This window comes from Frieseomelitta varia, unplaced genomic scaffold, assembly GCF_011392965.1.
Source record: "Frieseomelitta varia isolate USP_RPSP 00005682 unplaced genomic scaffold, Fvar_1.2 scaffold_937, whole genome shotgun sequence".
Lineage (NCBI taxonomy): Eukaryota > Metazoa > Arthropoda > Insecta > Hymenoptera > Apidae > Frieseomelitta > Frieseomelitta varia.
In genome coordinates, this window is record NW_025110742.1 from 1 (window position 1) to 19,085 (window position 19,085).

General features: G+C 48.7%; 1 protein-coding gene across 6 annotated transcripts in view; it reads left to right on the forward strand.

Annotated features, from left to right (window-relative positions):
* Nucleotides 1–1,634: 1,634 nt before the first annotated feature.
* The window catches only part of LOC122537885 (zinc finger homeobox protein 4), a 145,681-nt gene continuing 128,230 nt past the window's right edge, over nucleotides 1,635–19,085 (forward strand). For 3 of the 6 annotated variants that reach the window (XM_043671514.1, XM_043671517.1, XM_043671518.1), the window contains exons 1-4: nucleotides 1,635–5,041; nucleotides 10,899–13,780; nucleotides 14,491–17,280; nucleotides 17,731–18,205. In XM_043671514.1, coding sequence (XP_043527449.1) covers nucleotides 1,837–5,041; nucleotides 10,899–13,780; nucleotides 14,491–17,280; nucleotides 17,731–18,205 — 9,352 coding nt within the window. In that variant the 5' untranslated portion in view covers nucleotides 1,635–1,836. Of the gene's footprint in view, nucleotides 5,042–10,898; nucleotides 13,781–14,490; nucleotides 17,281–17,717; nucleotides 18,206–19,085 lie in introns of those variants that run through there. The other 3 variants (XM_043671516.1, XM_043671519.1, XM_043671520.1) reach the window with 3 other exon arrangements.

A 19,085-nucleotide genomic window follows, 5' to 3' on the forward strand; every position in this document is an offset into this window, starting at 1 on the left:
AAAAAAAAAAAAAAAAGAAGAGAAAAAGACACGGAACGAACCAAAAAATACCCGTCGACCCGTGTCTACCTAAGTGACAAAACGAGGAAGGCAAACGAGACGAGACGAATAGATAGATAGATGGATACGGTAGAGCGAGATTAAGTCATGTTTCGCAGAAACGCGAACGTGAACGCAGCGTACACCCCGCGGCGTAGGTTCGAATCACTTTCCAGCGCGAGCACGTAAATTGAGCATCAATTCGGAATAATTGATCACGACGGGGAGAAGGGACGGAGGAGGGCATTGGCAATTGGCGGCGTTTCGGCCACGATGGAAAAACGTTGGGACGAACGTTTACGCTGACCACCGTCGATTTGCCTTGCCGATCGATCGACGATAATCCGAGGGAACGATCGGCCGCGGCGGCTCACGCATTAGAACACTGGTGCCTAGCCTGTGGTGGTCACTGGGATTACGGAGTTTGCGCCGCGGAATTATAACCGCGCTGATAGCACGAAGAAACGTAAAACGGAGAAAGAGAGAGATCTGTACTCTGTAATCGCGTCTATGTATCACGATGTCCAGCGGCGCGTCTGCGGAACGGAACGAGAAAGGAGAACGAGAAAGGTGGTTGGCCAAGAGTGGAAAAGAAGAAGAATTCCACTCGGGTAGCTGTGTTTCCACGAGAGAATCCATCCGCTACGATCTACACCCCCGCGCTGCGCGCAGTACGCCCCTCTCCCCCTCGATCCGTTAGATTCCGCGAATACTCGCGAGGCCTCTGCCTCTTTTGAACCACCGCGATCACCGCGAGCCGGCGTAATTGGGACTGGGATGATTAGACGCGTTGCCTCGTCGTTGCCTCGAGGAATGTTGCACGGCCATGTCCGATTCCGAAGGCAAGGCATCTCACGGTGAGATTCGAACAGTAGAGAACCTTGTAGAGAACGAATACACATTTGTTTACCGTGGCGGATAGATTGTCCCTTCATTGCTAGAAATAGGGGAGAGAATCTAGGACACGCGCTAGGAGAAGGAACGTTTTTAATCGCACAAGAGCGGCCATTCACGATCGGCAGTCGATTTCTTTTCCGTTACCAATTCCCTACGTCTTGCGCGTGTAGTACGAGGATGAAAGAAAGAGAGAGAGAGAGAGAGAGAGAGAGACAACGTCGATGCTCGATCGATAGATAAGCTTGACGGACGCTTGGTTGTAAATACAGCTGGGTCCACCCAGAGGAGGGTTCAGGTAATCCGAACACACAGGGTGCCTTGTGTCGCCCGTAGCTCGAGTCTCCTTCCGCTTTGTGTGCCCGCAATCGCCGACTTGATCCTCTGTACACGCAGCTTGCCGACGTTTTCCACGTATTTCGCTATCTCTCCACTGTCCTCCAGGCCGCCTCTCTGTTTGCCTGGATTAAACGGCTAGAACCATCTCCGTGATGTTCCTTCGCGAAATCATTCCCGGTTTCGACTGCGAGCTGGACTACTCGCCAGCCACCCTGGTCGTTCGTGCCCGTACCCGGCACACCTGGCGGCGTAATTTCAGTTCTCGCTGGAACACGTAGACACTCTCAAAACGTACAACGACGAAACGACAAATCAATTGGAATAATAATTTAATTAATTTCCCTTGCTTTCTGTTGCAGGTACGACCTGGGGTTGCGTCGGGGTAGATAGTAAAGAAGTAACTGCCAGTGGTGGAGAAGAGATTAGGACGAAGAGAGAGCGAGCGAAGGGGGTGGGGAGCGCGACGTACGGTCGGAGAAGAAGAAGAAGAAGAGGAAGTCGAGAGAGTGTAGGCGCAGGCGCGGTAGGTGATGTGAGGCTGGCGCCCGCCTCACGTTTGGGGTGATGCCCTCCAGTGAGCCTCATCCCCCCCAGTACCACCTTCAGCACCACAACATTCCTCCCTCGCATCTTCAGCAACACACGTCGACCGCGATCGGGCAACATCAGCTCTACCAGCAGCTGGTGGCCGCCCATCAACAGCAGCAGCAGCAGCAGCAGCAGCAACAACAACAGCAACAGCAGCAGCAACAGAGACAGCAGCAACACGGCGGCCCCTTTCAAAATTCCACGTACACGCAGCAAAAGCAGGAGATGAGCCCGGAGGAGGAGGGGGGTCGAGGGGGCGGGTCCCCCCCGGCAGCGGGGGCTGCGTTACATCAGCCCCATCACCCCCGGACAGCCAGTCCACCCTCGGGCACAGAACCCTGCACCCGCGATGCAATACCGACGCCTACACCGATCGTCGACACCACGACAACCACCACCACCACTACCATGACCATGCAGTCGCAGGGCCAGCAACAGCAACAGCAAGAGCAACAAGGCCCGAGCCCCAGTCCAAGTCCAACGGGAGGCGATGTGGAGAAGTTCGACGGAAAAATCGTTTACAATCCGGATGGATCGGCGTACATTATCGAGGGAGAGAGCGAGCTGAGCGAGGACGACTCGCTGCCGGACGGTTGCATTGTAGACGGGCGCGGTGTCTCGGTTCCTCACTCGCTGGTGTTTCCTCAGATCGCGAGCGCGTACTACGTGTCGCGATTGTACGCGCACCAGGCGTACCAGCAGCAGCAGCAACAGCAACAGCAACGTACAACGGCGGCGCAGCAGCACAATCCCGATCTTCCTGTGATGCACAGCTATCGGGTGATCAGTTACAGAAGCGCCGAGGGAAGCAAACAACCGCCGCCGCCCCCAGCTGCGCCACCACCTCCAGCCGCGTCGGTGCCCGTCAAGCCTATCCTCATGTGTTTCATATGCAAGCTCAGTTTCGGCTACGCGAAGAGTTTCGTCGCGCACGCTCAGGGCGAACATCAGCTCACGTTAATGGAAGACGAACGACAGGTACTCTCGCACTCGACCGCGTCGGCGATCATTCAAGCGGTCGGCCGAGGCAAACAACCGCTGGTCAGTTTTCTCGAACCGGTGACGAGTTCCACTTGCCCGCAACCGTCGCCCGTGCAGATGCAGAGCCAGCAACAGCAACAGCAGCAGCAGCCGCGTACCGAGTCCAATCTCGATCACGAGACACCGACCACGACCAGCACACCCGCTAGCACTCCTGGTGTACCGAGCAGTCCGCAACAGCAACAGCAGCAGCAACAACAACCGCAGAGGCCGTCGCCTAGCACACCCACCACTCCCACGTCTCACTCGAATCACCCTCTCGCGTACAATCATCAACAGACGCAGCAGCATCAGTGGACCGGTGGCCAAGTGAGCGCTGCCTCTTGGGCAAAAGCACCTGACGCTTCCAGCATACACTACACGTCACCACCGCCATCCTCGTCGACCAAAGGTTCGCCATCCTCGTACGCAGCGTTGACTCAACAACCGCCGAATTTCCTCACAGGCACGACGATCGGTGTCTGTCCCGAGCACATGCAGGGTAGACCCAGTGGCGTCGAATGTCCCAAGTGCGAACTGATTCTAGCTAGCAGCAGATTGGCCGGTCCGGGCGGACCACTGGCCGGCATTCACAGCAGAAACTCGTGCAAGACCCTCAAGTGTCCGAAATGCAACTGGCACTACAAGTACCAAGAGACACTGGAGATTCACATGAAGGAGAAGCATCCCGAGAGCGAAACCTCGTGCATTTACTGCATCGCCGGACAACCGCATCCGAGGTTAGCGCGCGGCGAGACGTACACCTGCGGGTACAAGCCGTACAGATGCGAAGTATGCAACTACTCCACCACGACGAAGGGTAATCTCAGCATTCACATGCAAAGCGACAAACATTTGAACAACATGCAAGAGCTGCAACAAGGTGGCGGCGGTGGCTCGGCAGCGAGCAATCCGTCGTCGTCGCAGGACGCGCCGATGCCAACGAGAAGCCCCCATCACCAGCAAAACCACAGTCCGCACATCGCCGGTCAGGCCGGAAGCCAAGGGAAGCCGAAGCCGACGTTTCGCTGCGACGTCTGCAACTACGAGACGAACGTCGCTCGTAACCTGAGGATACACATGACCAGCGAGAAACACACGCACAACATGCTGGTCCTGCAGCAGAACGTTAAGCACATGCAGACACTGACCGCGCTCCAGTCCCACCATCAGCAGGCCCAGCATCACCACCAACAGGCGCAACAGCAACATCAGCAGCAACTCGAGCAGCTGCTTCACCTGGGCGGCCTGGACAAACCTCAACACGCGGAGGCCGCTCTAGCGGACATGGCCTACAATCAGGCACTGTTGATTCAGATGATGACCGGCGGTCAGTTACCGCCGCAGCTACCGCCGGAGATTATGGGCGGTATGGCCAGTATGGGTGCCATGGGGAATCTCGGCGGTGATGTTGGTTTGTCACCGGACAGCATGGATCCACCACCGGAGCCGGCCGATCCCGATCCGTCTCATCTCTATCATTGCTGCGTGTGCAACAACTTCGCTACCGATTCGTTGGAGGCTCTCGGCCACCATCTGGCCGTCGACAGAACGAGAACGCGCGAGGGGGAGATCTTGGCGCTGGTGGCCGGCCACTTTGTCTGCAAACTTTGTTCCTACAAGACCAACCTGAAGGCCAACTTCCAGCTGCACTGCAAAACCGACAAGCACTTGCAACGTCTGCAACACGTGAACCACGTGAAGGAGGGCGGGCTTCGAAACGAGTGGAAGCTCAAGTACCTGGCCTCGCCCACCAGCGCCGCGCAGTTACGGTGCCATGCGTGCGACTATTACACGAACAGCGCTCACAAATTGGCCCTGCATGCCGCGTCGCCGAGGCACGAGGCCGCGGCGCTTCTTCTTCGTCACTTGCTCGAGGCCAGCGCCAACGTACCATCGCAGGCCAAGCTCTACCACTGCGCGTTGTGCGGTTTCAGCGCCAGACACCGACTCCCTTTGCTGCAACACGTCCGATCGCTCAGACACCTTCAGATGGAACAGCTGCACCAGCTTCATCGGCGAAGCGGCATCCAGGGGAACGAAACGCCGCACACCGACATCGGCGACGTTTTCCAAGTGATGAGCGATCCGGACGCTCCACCCGCGCAACAGCCCAGTCCCACCACGCCAACCACGCCGAACGCTACCAGTGCCAACAGTGGTGAGTAGAACCTGACATTTTCCCACACGAAAATTATATTCAGCGGCTGCCACTTTGTGGAAAATTTAAATGGACGTTTGTAGCTTTTTTGTTCCTTCATTGCAACGTAGGGCAAATTTCTTCAATAGTTTCGCCCATAAGTTACTGATGTATAAATAATTTGTAATTTAGTAGATTAATATTCGTATATTCTTGCAGTTTAGCCAGAATAATTGCTTCACGCTTCTGCATTACTATTTTACAATTCGAGTCTCGATGCTGCCTGAAACGGTATGGAATATTCGATGTTACGTTCGTTAAAAAGAGATGCAATCAGGCATTCATTTTTTCGTTTATCACTCGAGAAATTATATTTCGGAAAGTGGTGGCGTTTCAGACGTGGATTTATTATTATTTGTTTTTAAAACAACCTGAGGTACTAGAATTGTACATTTATCGCAGAAGAGTGCTGCCAACTCTTAAATCTGTGGAAACAGGAGATAGTGCTATACATGGTCAGACACAGTCCTGAGAGTCTTGCAATCTTGAGTTTATGATTATCTTGATACTTGTATGACGTTAAAAATGATCAGAAGCTGAGAAATAATAACTGTTTTGTTTAAATAATTAAATTATTTTTAATTGTAATATAAACTTATTACAATTCTCAGTTGATCTATTCTTCTGTCACAACTAGTTTCTCCGAATACACGATCGTTTTCCTCTCTTCGGTAATTCTTTAAACATCACGTGACCTGTAATTTCCCTAAATATCGCGATTTACAAGTAAACAATAATTGACCATAAGCTCGATCAACTTACTGAAAAAATGTTCAGGAGAACACACACAATCACGTGTTTCACCTGAAAGAACAAACGTATGATTCGCATGTGTCACAAATCGCTTTAAAAAAAAAAAAAACAAACACGAGGAACACTCGCGTGTTCGCCGGCGGGGTGCTCTCTCTTTTAACGAATTCAATATTTTCATTGATTATCGCGTAATTAGCGTGCACCGGCGGGAATTTTGCGTGACATATGGCAATGGCGTGTGCCTCAGCACGCACAATGCCGAGTATTATTACAATCGACAGCCTGCATTTATATAAATGTACAAGAAGATATGCCACAATGAGGCATTCGAACTATAATTCCAGAGTTTTCGTAGTTCCATGTTGTCATAGTGCAATAACTGTAACAAACTTCTCTACAACCTTCGTTGTCATTATGAACGTTTTATGGAAACGTTTTGGGTAAATTCTTCTTTTGAAATACGATTACAAAAATTGACGACACAATTACAAAACTTTTCGAAAATTCTTTGAAAACGATAGAACATGATTCAGAATCAATAAATTATGCATTTGTAGGAAATTTTAGAATGTAAAGTTACAGAGAATGCACATGATGAAAAGAAAATGTAGAAAATATTCAAAGCGCACTGCTTCCTATAACTTTCACGTTCAGTGAAACTCAAAAATTCGCTAAATACGAATATTTGCTTATATTCTCAAACATTCGACGAACGAATTCCTTAGTCTACAAACTAAGTCTTGAAAAGAGTGCAAAAAAATGAAAAGTCCGGTTGAATCGTTCGTTCATTTCAAAATTGTGCCAATTTTGTCTCCCTCGCTACCATTCACCATGACTCGATTCCCTAAATCTCAAATTTATCGTACTAGAAATTTCCCATTCTTCTTCGAGAGATCGCGAATGGAACATTCGTTCAAGATAAATAAATTCTCGGCCTTCGGGCAGTATTAACTGCACGTTCTCGGAAATTTCTCGCCCGAGGAGACGCGAAATCGCGCGGATAGGTTGCGCGGAACAAAGCGAGAAACCAGTAGCACGCGTTGCATCGTCGCGTTTCGAGGTTTCGCAACTGACGCTCGTTCGATGTAAATGCGGTTTCGGACAATGGCAGACCACGCGAATAGGCGGTCTTTCCCTTTATTCCCGCGTCTCGCTTTCTCCCTCCAACGGAGGCAGGCCACGCGTTTCATTATTATTTTTTTTTTTTTTTTTTTTTTTTTTTTTTTTCTTTCTTTCCTTCCCTCGAAGAAACGACCCGCCGATAATTTCGCGTCGACAATCTGTAATTTCAAGTGGTATTGTTGCACGGCCGGACAAGGAAGCATCTGTGACGTCTGCACACCATCGTGACGTGATCCACCCTCGATGCTTTCCGTCGTTACCGAAGCTCTTTCACGTAACGCTGACTTTCATCGATTGTTCCGCTCCGAAGACAAGTCTGTTACTGCTCCGAGCTATGACGAGACTATACCACTTGACTGAGTTCTCGAGCTTCGCTGTGTTAGGCGATTTTATAGCGCTCGATCAGAGACTGGTCTTCTTATTTCTCTTTCCTGATGAATTGACGGATTAATTGGTGAAATTCGATCTTGAAACTCGTGGAAATTTTCTACTTTTATTTATTTTATTTTATTTATTTATATATTATCCTTTGCCTAGGCGGCTTACGATGGCTTCCGGTTTACAATGGGTCTGCATCTTTCTTATTTTCTACTTCTGAAATTTTCTTCTTTTGTTACTGATCGATTATTTACTATTTCGTCGATGAATTTTGACGATATTAATTGAATCTTATAACTTTAGAATTTCGAAAATATTCGCTTGAATTCTGCGAGTCTTGAGTGAATGGTGTTTTTTTCTTTTTTCTTTGGGAAATTTACGAATTTATTGAAATTCGTGGAAATTTCTTCTTTTGTTATTAATTGGTCATTTACAGTTATAATGAATTCTGACGATTTTAATTGAATTTTGTAACCTTTGAAAAATATTGGTTTGAATCCTTGATAAATTATATTGATCCTGTATGAACCTATACAATGAAATATACAGTACCGGACAAATGTATTCGGACAAAAATGTTTTTGTTTTCCTGTATTGTGATACTGTTGGTAGGAGAGTGTCACTCTGTGATTTTTTTATTATTAGTCTAATACTAACTCGCGTGGAAGTTACAGTTAGGTATTTGCTCTCTACTACATATAAAATAAGTTTTATTCAAATTAGCTTGGACAAAAGTATTCGGACAATTAATTTACAAGCGTAAATTACAATCTGAAGCATGATATTCGTCGAAATCTTATAAGCGTATTCTTTTTTAAATCTATTTTAGTATGCCAAAAGATAAAAGTTTACCAAAAGTTTTGAAAGAAAAAATCATTAATCGTTTAACAAGGGGACTCAATATCCAAAGTTTCTCGGCGTTTAGATATCCCGAAGCAGACTATTTATTCAAAAATTAAATATATTTATTAAAAAAAAAAAAAAAAAAACAGTTTCTTCAACAGGAAAACGTGTCAAAAAGTGATCGACCTAAGAAAACTACAATCAGAGAGGACATTTAGAAAACCTGTCAAATACCTTTAGAGGACATTTAGAAAACGTGTCAAAAAGTGGTCGACCTAAGAAAACTACAATCAGAGAAGACAGGAAGATTCGTAGTTTATCGGTTGCAGATCCGAGGAAAACTGCTGTTGACATTCATGCGGAAATTGTACAAAATAGTGAACTGAATGTGAGTGTACGAACCATTCGTTTAGAGTCATTTCACCTTCATGAACGACATGGCGTTAAGACACCATCGGTATGTAAAAAACACAGGACAGCCCGACTACAATTTGCCCGAGATCATTTAGACGGCATCTGATTGGGCAAAAATAATTTTTAGCGATGAAAGTAGCTTTTAGTTGTTTAACCGAAGTGGGATTCGTCGTGAAAAAGGACAAAGATTTAATGTCCGTTACCAATTTCCCACTGTAAAATATAGCGAAGGTAGTGTAATGGTGCAGGGTTGTTTCTCCGCAAACAGCATTGGCCCTTTGTATATACAGATACACGATATTATGAACAGGTTTGATTATGCACACATCCTCCTAGAGACGCAAATATCCATATGCATCAGAAATAACTGGACGTTTCAACAAGATGACGATCCAAAACACACTTCGCGTTTTGTAAAAAAATTGGTTCACACAAAAAGAAACTTCTGTAATGTGGTGTGGCCCTTAATCCAATCGAACGCCTCCGGAATCAGTTGAAACAAAACTTGAAAGCCAAGAAATTGAAAAATAAAGACGAATTATTTGAAATTTTACAAAAGAAGTGGGAGAGTATTAATCCTGCAACAATTCAAAAACTTTTGGAATATATGCCAAGAAGGATGCAAAACAGTCATCAATTCAAATGAATATGCTACAAAATATTAATTATTTAATTATGTTTACCCTATAAAAATTTTATATTTGTCACTTTTAAGTAAGTAACTTGTTTTTTTTTTTAAAGATATAATGATGTATTAATATTGTCCGAATACTTTTGTCACATTTAATTTTGTTTAATATTAAAGATATATGTCTGATACAATAATTTATGAATTTCATTGGTGTATTTACCATCCTTTCCTCTATATATTAATTATTTAGTAGAACATCTGCTATGCCGCATGTTGAAATTACACAACAAAAAGTAATTGTCCGAATACATTTGTCCGGCACTGTATATGATTAAATGTAATATAGTAACGTGAGGATACATTATGCCAAGAGTCTACTTCTAAAATAATTCTACGACAAGAAAAGAAGTTGCACCTCGAAATAAAAGTGTCTATAGACACTTTTATGTATAATTTACGAAACAGAGATTTGTTAACTGAATCGAACAGACGTTAAACGTCGAATTATTCTTGTATCTCTGATCATGGATTGCTTCCATTACTCGATGATTTACTGCAACAGGCCAATCTTCGATTTTACGGGACACCGATGTGTAAAAGTTCGACTGAAAAAAAAGGAAAAACGTGGAACGAAATCAATTTTAACAGAATGTAACATCGAACAAGAGAATCGGGCGTTACTGGATGAAATGCTTTCGCTGCCGTTGTACATAATTTACTTTCTCTCGCAGCAACATTATCGACTTAAACCTCTGTCTCGCATGCAGCTGCAAGATTAATGGCTATTTTTCTTCTTCCTTTTTGTTCGGCTGGTGAGATTTTCGATGTCGATCGACGATTTATCGGCGCCTTAATAGAAAGGTGAATTACACGTCGCGTTATCGGTAGATAGTAATCGTGATATTAAGGCGCGAGGAATTTATGTTGCGCGAATCAAAAACTGTTAACGTTAATGCGGCCCAATTGCACGGTGTGCTCACCATCCGGTGATTTCCGGTTTTCACCGTGCTTACGTTCGAGAACGAGACTTTGCCATGTAAAATTGGCAATGGATGGAAACGATCGATTGTTAATTAAATCGACAGGAGGGGTTTCAAAACAACATTAAGTCCTAACGAGGTTTCCAATTGGATTGCCGATGTTGTTCGACACTGACGTATTTTGTAAATCCGTCGTAGTTACCGATTCAGACTAAAATTGGCAAAACTTCTGGCGCGGTTTATTCAAAGAGCAAGTGTTTCAGCATCCTTGATTAATCGTTGATCGCAAATTTCATAAATATTTGATAACAATCTCGACTGATGTGCTGTCGTATCGTCCATTTTTCGTTTCGGTTATGTATCAACGTCTCAACGTTCTTTCTTACACTCTTCGCTAATAAACTAAATATAGACCGAGGACGTTCGCAGGAATTAATACTGAAAATTACACGAGATATTCGCACGAAACGGTGCAGAAATTAATACTCGAAGTTTCAAACGGTACCAGCTGCAGTTCTTTGATTTAATAAAGATCGACGTCAGACCAGTCGAGATTTTCAACACCCTCCCTCGCATCCCTTGGTACAACAATACCCATTTAGGTTGACGCTGCACGCGTGAACGTCTCAACCTCTCGATCACTGAGCGAAAAGTCCGTGTTGCCGTTCTTCTTTTCTTTTCCTCTTTCTTTTCACAGAACGACGAGAGGAAGGTAGCGACTGCGGCAGCGAGGTGAAGCAAGAGCCGGATAACGATCAGGAGCCGGAACAAGAGCCGGAGAACGAGCACGAGGAAGTCACCTGCCCGTATTGCACTTATCAGCCGACGTCGCGCGAAGAATTGAGGCAGCATTTGCAAGTGGCTCATGTCCAGGATATGGAGGACAAAGCGGAGGCGGTGAAGGAAGAGCCGCCGCCGGAATTGTTGTGCCCGCTGTGTCAGGACGGCTTCAAAGAACGTTCCGCGCTCGAGAAACATGTGATGCAAATCCACTCGGTGAACTCGGACGGTTTACAACGGCTGCTGTTGCTGGTGGACCAGAGCCATTGGTTGAACAACAATCCGCGAAACACATCGACGCCAGCGGTGGCTATGCCGTCGTCGCCGACCACCACGGTGAAACAACAGCAGGAGGAGGAGATGAGCGAGCGCGGGGCCAACGAAGAGATCGAGGAGATCACCAGATGCACCGTATGTGGCCGCGTGTGCCGCTCGTTGGAGGAACTCCAGCAACATCACCGGGAGACCCATCCGGCCACTACGCCCACGCTCGCCGTCAGCGAGAAACACGTTTACAAGTATCGGTGCGGACAGTGTAGCCTGGCGTTCAAGACTCTGGAGAAGCTGCAACAGCACTCGCAGTACCACGCGATTCGCGACGCGACGAAATGCGCGCTCTGCGGAAGATCGTTTCGCTCGGTGCAGGCGCTCCAACGACACCTGGAGTCGGCGCACGCGGATCTACACGAGGACGAGCTGGCGCAGTACAAGCAGAGCCTGATACACGCTCACCCGCTTCTTCAGGCGCTCACGGAGGAAGCGCTGCGCAGGCAGGGTAGCTTGATCGGCGAGCAGAACGTGGACGACGACGCAAGCAAAGCGGAGGAGGAGGAGAGCGACGCGAGCGACTCGTCGCCATTGCACAAGGAACAACGTCTCCTCGAGGACTATCTCAATAGTCAACCGGTCGCCGAAGACTCGTACCACGACCCGGGAAGAAAGTTCAAGTGTCATCGTTGCAAGGTCGCGTTCACCAGGCAAAGTTACTTGACCGGGCACAACAAAACTCTGCTCCATCGCAAAGGCGAGAAGATGTCCTATCCGATGGAAAAATATCTTGATCCGAATAGACCGTACAAGTGCGACGTATGCAAGGAGAGTTTCACCCAGAAGAACATCCTCTTGGTTCATTACAACAGCGTCAGCCACCTGCACAAGCTGAAGAGAGCGATGCAGGAGCAGGGTAACAACAACACGCTCATCTCCGTGATGCCACCGGCCAGTCCTACGGAGTCGCCCGACTCTCAGCAAGACCAGGACAAGAAACCGTACAAGTGCAACATCTGCAAGGTGGCCTACTCTCAAGGCAGCACATTGGACATTCACATGAGGAGCGTGTTGCATCAGACCAGGGCCAGTAAACTGCCGGATCTCGCTGCTAGCGGCCAGCTAGATCTCGCTCGTCCGTTGATCGAACAACCGCCGCCGAGCAGCCCGAACAGTCCACCGGTGAACACCAGCAGCACCTCTGGCAACAGCGGAACGATGTTGTCCTGTCCTCGTTGCAACGCCTTCTTCGTCAACCAGGAACAGCTCGCCACTCACCAGCAACTCTACTGCATATTCAGCAATCCGTTGGCGTTGTTTCAACAGCTAGCCGCGTCGCAGCAGCTCGCGTCCACACCAGCCAAAACTCCACCTCCGACATCTACGACGCCCGGCCCGCAACAACACTTGCAACAGGCCACGCAACATTCCTCGCAAACGACGCAGGACATTCTGTCGCAGCCTCGTCACAAGACGTCGCAGATGTACAAACATCTTCTGGAGAGTTTCGGTTTCGACCTGGTGATGCAGTTCAACGAGAACCATCAGCGACGCCAGCGCAAGGAGGAGGAGGCCGCTGCCGCGCTTCAGGCGCAGCAGGAGCAACAGAAACAGGAGCAGCAGAAGCAGGCGCTGGCTGCTCAGGCCGCGCGCGAAAGGGAGGAAGAGGCAGAGGAGCACACTGACGACGATGTCATACCGGAGCTAACCAGGAGCACCTGCCAACACTGCAACAAAGAATTCAGCAGCGTCTGGGTACTGAAGGCCCATTGCGAAGAAGTACATCGTGACTTGGTGCCGCGCGAGTTCTTGGAGAAGTACGCACAGCAATTCAAGTGCGAGTACGAAAAGAAGAGCGTCGTGGTGACTGTCGCAACGTCCTCTTCCACGTCGTCCGGACCGAGAAGCTCGACACCGGCTTCCAGCCAGCCGCAGGATCTCTCGTCGGACAAGGAACAACGCGACAAAGACAAGGAGGATGCGAACGAGGGCAAAGATCGAGTCAGCAAGACCCCGGAGGCTACTTCCACCACGCCGGCAACAACTCCGGCGTTGAGCAACACGCCAGTGTCGAGCACCGATTCCACAACTCCAACCGTGTTGTCCACCAACCCTCAGCTTCATATTCAACAGCAGCAGCAACAACAACAACAGCAGCAGCAGCAGCAGCAGCAGCAACAACAACAGCAGCAGCAGCAGCAGCAACAACAACAACAACAACAACAGCACGCTCAGTTGACACTCGCGCAACAGATGACAGAGATGCAAGCCGCTTTGAACGCGATGGCTGCGTCGCAACTGCAGCAGCAGCTTCAACAGTATCCCGGACTGATGATGGGCATGATGGGTCTGCCCCTTGGATTGAACGTTCCCGCCCTGGCTGCCATGAATCTTCAACCACCGTTGGTGCCGATGATGCTACCGCCGCCGCCTTACGACGGAACGGCTACCGGATATCCACCCCCTATCAATGCACAAGCCGACCTCCTTGCCAAGCAACATCTCGCCTTGCAGCAGCAACAAGCAGCAGCCGTGAGTAACTTTCTGACTACGTTTCTACGAAGATTTAGCTCTTTGCAATTTTCGTTATATTTTCGTTGTTGTGTGTATATATATATTATTATTATTATTTAACAATATTTATTTAACAATAATATATATATTTATTCATTTATTTATTTATTAACGACACCTCTCTTGTTTCCTCGTCACGTATGAATTTTATAACCGTTTCGTTTTTTAATCCTTGCATCGTACTGGCAAATGGTTGATTTTTTTTTTTTTTTCTAAGCGTTTCCCGCAATTTTTATCAAACAGCGAAAGGATAGTTTTTATTTGATTTACTATAAGTATAATATGTGGATAATTAAACTTCATCGTGTATTATTTTTCCGAGATTGTATATATATTTTAGAATTTCGTTGCAAAAGTCATCTCTGGCGTTTGGAAATACAAGTTGTACCGTTGTTTGAAAGTTGTCGATCATTTCATTTCGATTTATTTCATTTGCAATCACTATCATAACAGAATAAATCGTCGCGAGGAACTGCGACGTGGAAAAAAAATATATAGTATATATGATAAATGAAAGAAACGAAAATTAAAAGCAGACACACACACACACACACACACACACACACACACACACAACACACACTCCATTTGAAAGCGAATAATCAGCATGGTAATTCGTACTCGAATTTGCGAACAAGAAAGAAAGCATGGGCGACGTTTTCTTACAGGCAAACGCGGCTGCCTCGCAGAAACGAGCGCGAACGCGCATTACCGACGAACAGCTAAAGATATTACGAGCGCATTTCGACATCAACAATTCCCCCGGCGAGGAACAGATTTTAGATATGGCGGCTCAGAGCGGGCTACCGCCAAAAGTCATCAAACACTGGTTCAGAAACACGTTGTTCAAAGAGCGGCAGCGGAACAAAGACAGCCCGTACAACTTCAACAATCCGCCGAGCACCACGTTGAATCTCGAAGAGTACGAAAAGACCGGCGAGGCGAAAGTAACGCCGTTGAACTCTAGCGTGTCCGGAAGCAGTTCGTCGGACGACAAAAGCCCGAACAAACAGGCGACACCACCGCCGTCGACCACCGTGCAGGTGAACACGTCGCAGGCCAGCGAGATCAAGCAGGAGATTCAAGAGCAGTCGCAGTTGCACGTGCAGCAGCACTCGCAGCATTCGCAGGAGGAACAGCAACATCATTCGCCCGGTAGTTCCGGTGGTCAGCAGTCGAGGCCGCATTCGCCGGCGCTCAGCATGAGCTCCGTATTCTCTGGTATTCATCACGACGTGTCGTCGCACGGCGCGTCAAGCGCCAACGCACCGAGCACGCCGATGCTACCACCGAAACTGGCACCGCAGAACTTTACCAGCCCGACACCCGGCGCTGGTAACGTGGTCCCAGGGGCGATTGCAGCAATGGCTCTAACGCCTCAACGATCGCTCAGCCCCGGCCGTGGCCCGACCGATTACTCCTTCAGCGGAAGCACCAACGGCAACAGTTCCTCATCCGGCGGTAGCTCAGGAAAACGAGCCAACAGAACGAGATTCACCGACTATCAGATCAAGGTTCTGCAGGAGTTCTTCGAGAACAACGCTTATCCAAAAGACGATGACTTGGAGTACCTGAGCAAGCTGCTCGGCCTGAGTCCGCGCGTGATCGTGGTATGGTTCCAGAACGCTAGACAAAAGGCGCGAAAGGTGTACGAAAATCAGCCAGCCGCTGAGCCAGTAACAACAGGCAGCCGCGAGGGTGACGACGGTTCGGGCCGATTCCAACGAACACCAGGCTTGAATTACCAATGCAAGAAGTGTTTGCTGGTGTTTCAGAGATACTACGAGCTCATTCGTCATCAAAAGACGCACTGCTTCAAAGAAGAAGACGCAAAGAGGAGCGCCCAAGCGCAGGCGGCCGCGGCCCAAGTCGCAGCTGTTCTCAGCTCCGAAGACAGCAACAGCAGTTCCACCACCACCACTGCTAACGCCGTGTCCAGCAATCCGACCAACACACCCGCACTCGCAGAACAGTTGCATCAGCCGTTGAACGCCACCACGTCTCCTCATCATCATCAGCAGCAACAGCAGCAGCAGCAACAAATGGGACAGTCGCATCAACATTCTCAGCAAGGACAGTCGCAGCAACAGCAGCAGCAATCGCAGCAACAGCAACAGCAATCGCAGCAACAACAACCGCAACAATCGCAGACCGAGTCGAAGGAAGGTAGTTTTCAGTGCGACAAGTGTAACCTGATGTTCGGGCGGTTCGAACTGTGGCGCGAACATCAGCTAGTACATATCATGAACCCGTCTCTGTTTCCACCCGCCTATCCCCCAGACTCACCGTTTGGCATTCTCCAGCAACAAGCGCTAAACGCTACCAGCGGGGTACCAACTGACACTCCTCACCCTTTGATTGCGATGATGCAAGAGAGGAAAAGAAAGTACGACGACTTCGACGAGGGAACGATCGGAGGCGATAGCCGCTCCAACTCCGAGCACAACGAGCAGCCGAAGGACAAGCGACTGAGAACGACGATACTGCCCGAACAGTTGGATTACTTGTATCAAAAATATCAGGTCGAGTCGAATCCGTCGAGGAAGATGCTGGAGACGATCGCTCGCGAGGTCGGCCTGAAGAAACGGGTGGTGCAGGTATGGTTCCAGAATACGCGCGCCCGTGAACGAAAGGGCCAGTTTCGCGCGCACAGCCAGGTAATCAATAAACGGTGTCCGTTCTGTCCGGCCTTGTTCAAAGTGAAGTCGGCCCTGGAGTCGCATCTCAGTAGCAAACACGCTGATCAGGTTGCACGCGGCGAAGTGAACATTGACAACATTCCGGACGAGGAACTATCGATGGAGTCGGCCCCTTCGAACCCCAGCACGCCCAACATGATGCCACCGTTGTTCCCACCGTTCAACACCGAGATGGAAGCGTCCCTGAAGAAGTACTACGAGGAGTCGATGAAGCGATACATCAGCGAGCTGCAAGCTCACGCCAGCAACGGCAAGCAAGAGACTGCGAACCATCAGGCGGGTGGCAACAGTGGCGAGTCACCGTTAGATCTTAGCAAACCGGTGGACCTGAGTCGCCCGATGAAACTGAGCCTCGGTGGACTGTCGAATCTCCTCGACGAACAACACGGTGCGCACTTCCGCGGCGGCAGCGACTGCGGCCCTCTGACCGATCTTTCCGAGAGGAGCATTTGCGACGACGACAGCATGAGCGAGACCACGGAATTCCTAGACGACGAGAGCGGACCGGCGAGTCCAGCCTCGAGTACACAGAGCTCAAGACAGGGTCCAGCTTCGGCGGGGGCCGGAAGTGCTGCAGGACCACCGATCGCAGGCACCGGCAGTGGAACAGGCCAGTCCAGTGGCAAACGATATCGCACCCAGATGTCCGCTACCCAGGTGAAAGTGATGAAGTCGCTCTTCTCGGACTACAAGACACCCACCATGGCCGAATGCGAGATGCTTGGACGCGAGATCGGACTGCCGAAGCGCGTGGTTCAGGTGAGTCTGATTTCGTTCGTTTGGTTTCTCTAATTCCCTCCTCCCCCCCTGTCGAGTCTCTTGCAACACATTCTCACCTAAGTTGTAAGTACGAACTAGCGAAAAATTTGCTAATTTTTGCATTTAACCAATCAACGTAATCTCTGGTATCTTACGACACGCGAAACCTTCAATCATTCTAATCTGAATCTATCGAGCAGTTGAAACTCGCGTGATAATAGTCAATGTAAGCAATTTTTCGTTAACGTGAACAAGAATTCGGACGTGCAAGTCGATAAACTGCAACTGGATTCCAGATAAATGGAACTCCATCTGCAATTACATCTGTTTATTCCGATTGGGTAACTCGACTCCTCGGTATATCCTCCCTCCCCCCCCCCCTCCGATTGCTCGTCGATTTTCACGTGGTAATCGAGTCACGATAATGGGTCTAATAGAAAGGAGTGGCAGGTGTGGTTCCAGAACGCCCGTGCAAAAGAGAAGAAGGCTAGACTGGCGGCCGGTTTGCCGGCCGAAGGCTCGGCTGTCCAACCTCATCGTGGCCCGACCGGCCCGGACGAGTGTAGACTCTGCTCGGTTCGATACTCGGCCAAGTCGCCGCTTCAGGAGCACGTATTCTCGCGGCGACACATCGAGTCGGTGCGTGTCGCCGTCGAGGAGGGTAGCCTCGTGCCACCAACACCCGGCGCACCGATCGTTCCTGGCGGCAACAGCGGCGCAGCAGGAATCGGTAGCTCGCCGGTGGTCGGGCCTGGTAACCAGCAAACCAGCCAGCAGCAGCAGCAGCAGCAGCAGCAGCAGCAGCAGCAATCAGACGAAAACATGATGTACGGATCCCTGTTCCTCCATCCTACGGCGATGTTCCAGTCACAGCAACAGCAACATCCGGGCGCCGCAGCGGCTAGCACGGCTACCACCACCGCCGGTGAGTGTCTGGCTGACCTCTTAGACTCGTAAACGATCGTTTGGCCCGCGTTCAGTTCGAAATTCTGTCGTCTTCTTTCATTCTGAGAGAAAGAGAAAGAGAGGGAGAGAGGAATTTTTTTTTATTATTTGACTTTCGTCTCGTCTTTCTTTCTTTCTTTCTTTCTTTCTTTCTTTCCTTCTTTCTCTTTTTTTCTTTTTTTTACGACGATACGTCGTTGAACTGCCTGAAGAATTTTCTCCTCTTCGTTTACGTTTCATCCACTTTTCCTTCGTCTTCTCTTTTCTCCTCTTTTCTTTCAATCGTCGTGATAAAGAATTTCAAACGACGCGCGAGTCGAACGAATCGTTTGTATGTTGTGCACGTGTCCCTTTACCGCGTGTGTATACGTACGCGTATCGTATAATTTGGCCCGTGTGATACTCTAGGGGGCCCGTCGATTACGGAATTGAATTTCTAGATAGAACGGAGAAATTTTTTTTGAGAAAACGTAAACAAGGTAACACGAAATACGAAATCTCGATGAATCTTTATATGTATAGTGCGAATAATAATATATCCAGAGCTAGGCAATACTGAAAGTTCCTATCAGATAACTATTTCTAGCGTAAGGGAGAACACTATTAAACGAGAGAAAGAAAGAATGTGCTAGAGCGAACGCGATTAGAGAGCAAACGAGAATACGATTTTACGAGCGTGTGAGTGTGTGTGAGAATGAATTCGACTACCGACGAACCTAGGGATTTCTATAGAAGAGAACGAAGAAAAAGAAACGGCAAAAAGATTTAAAGTAGCATAGCGAGTGTCGAGTAGCAGCGTGTCGTTATGCGTGAGAATTAATTATTAAAAACGTTCATTCTTCTTCGTCTTTTTTTTTTTT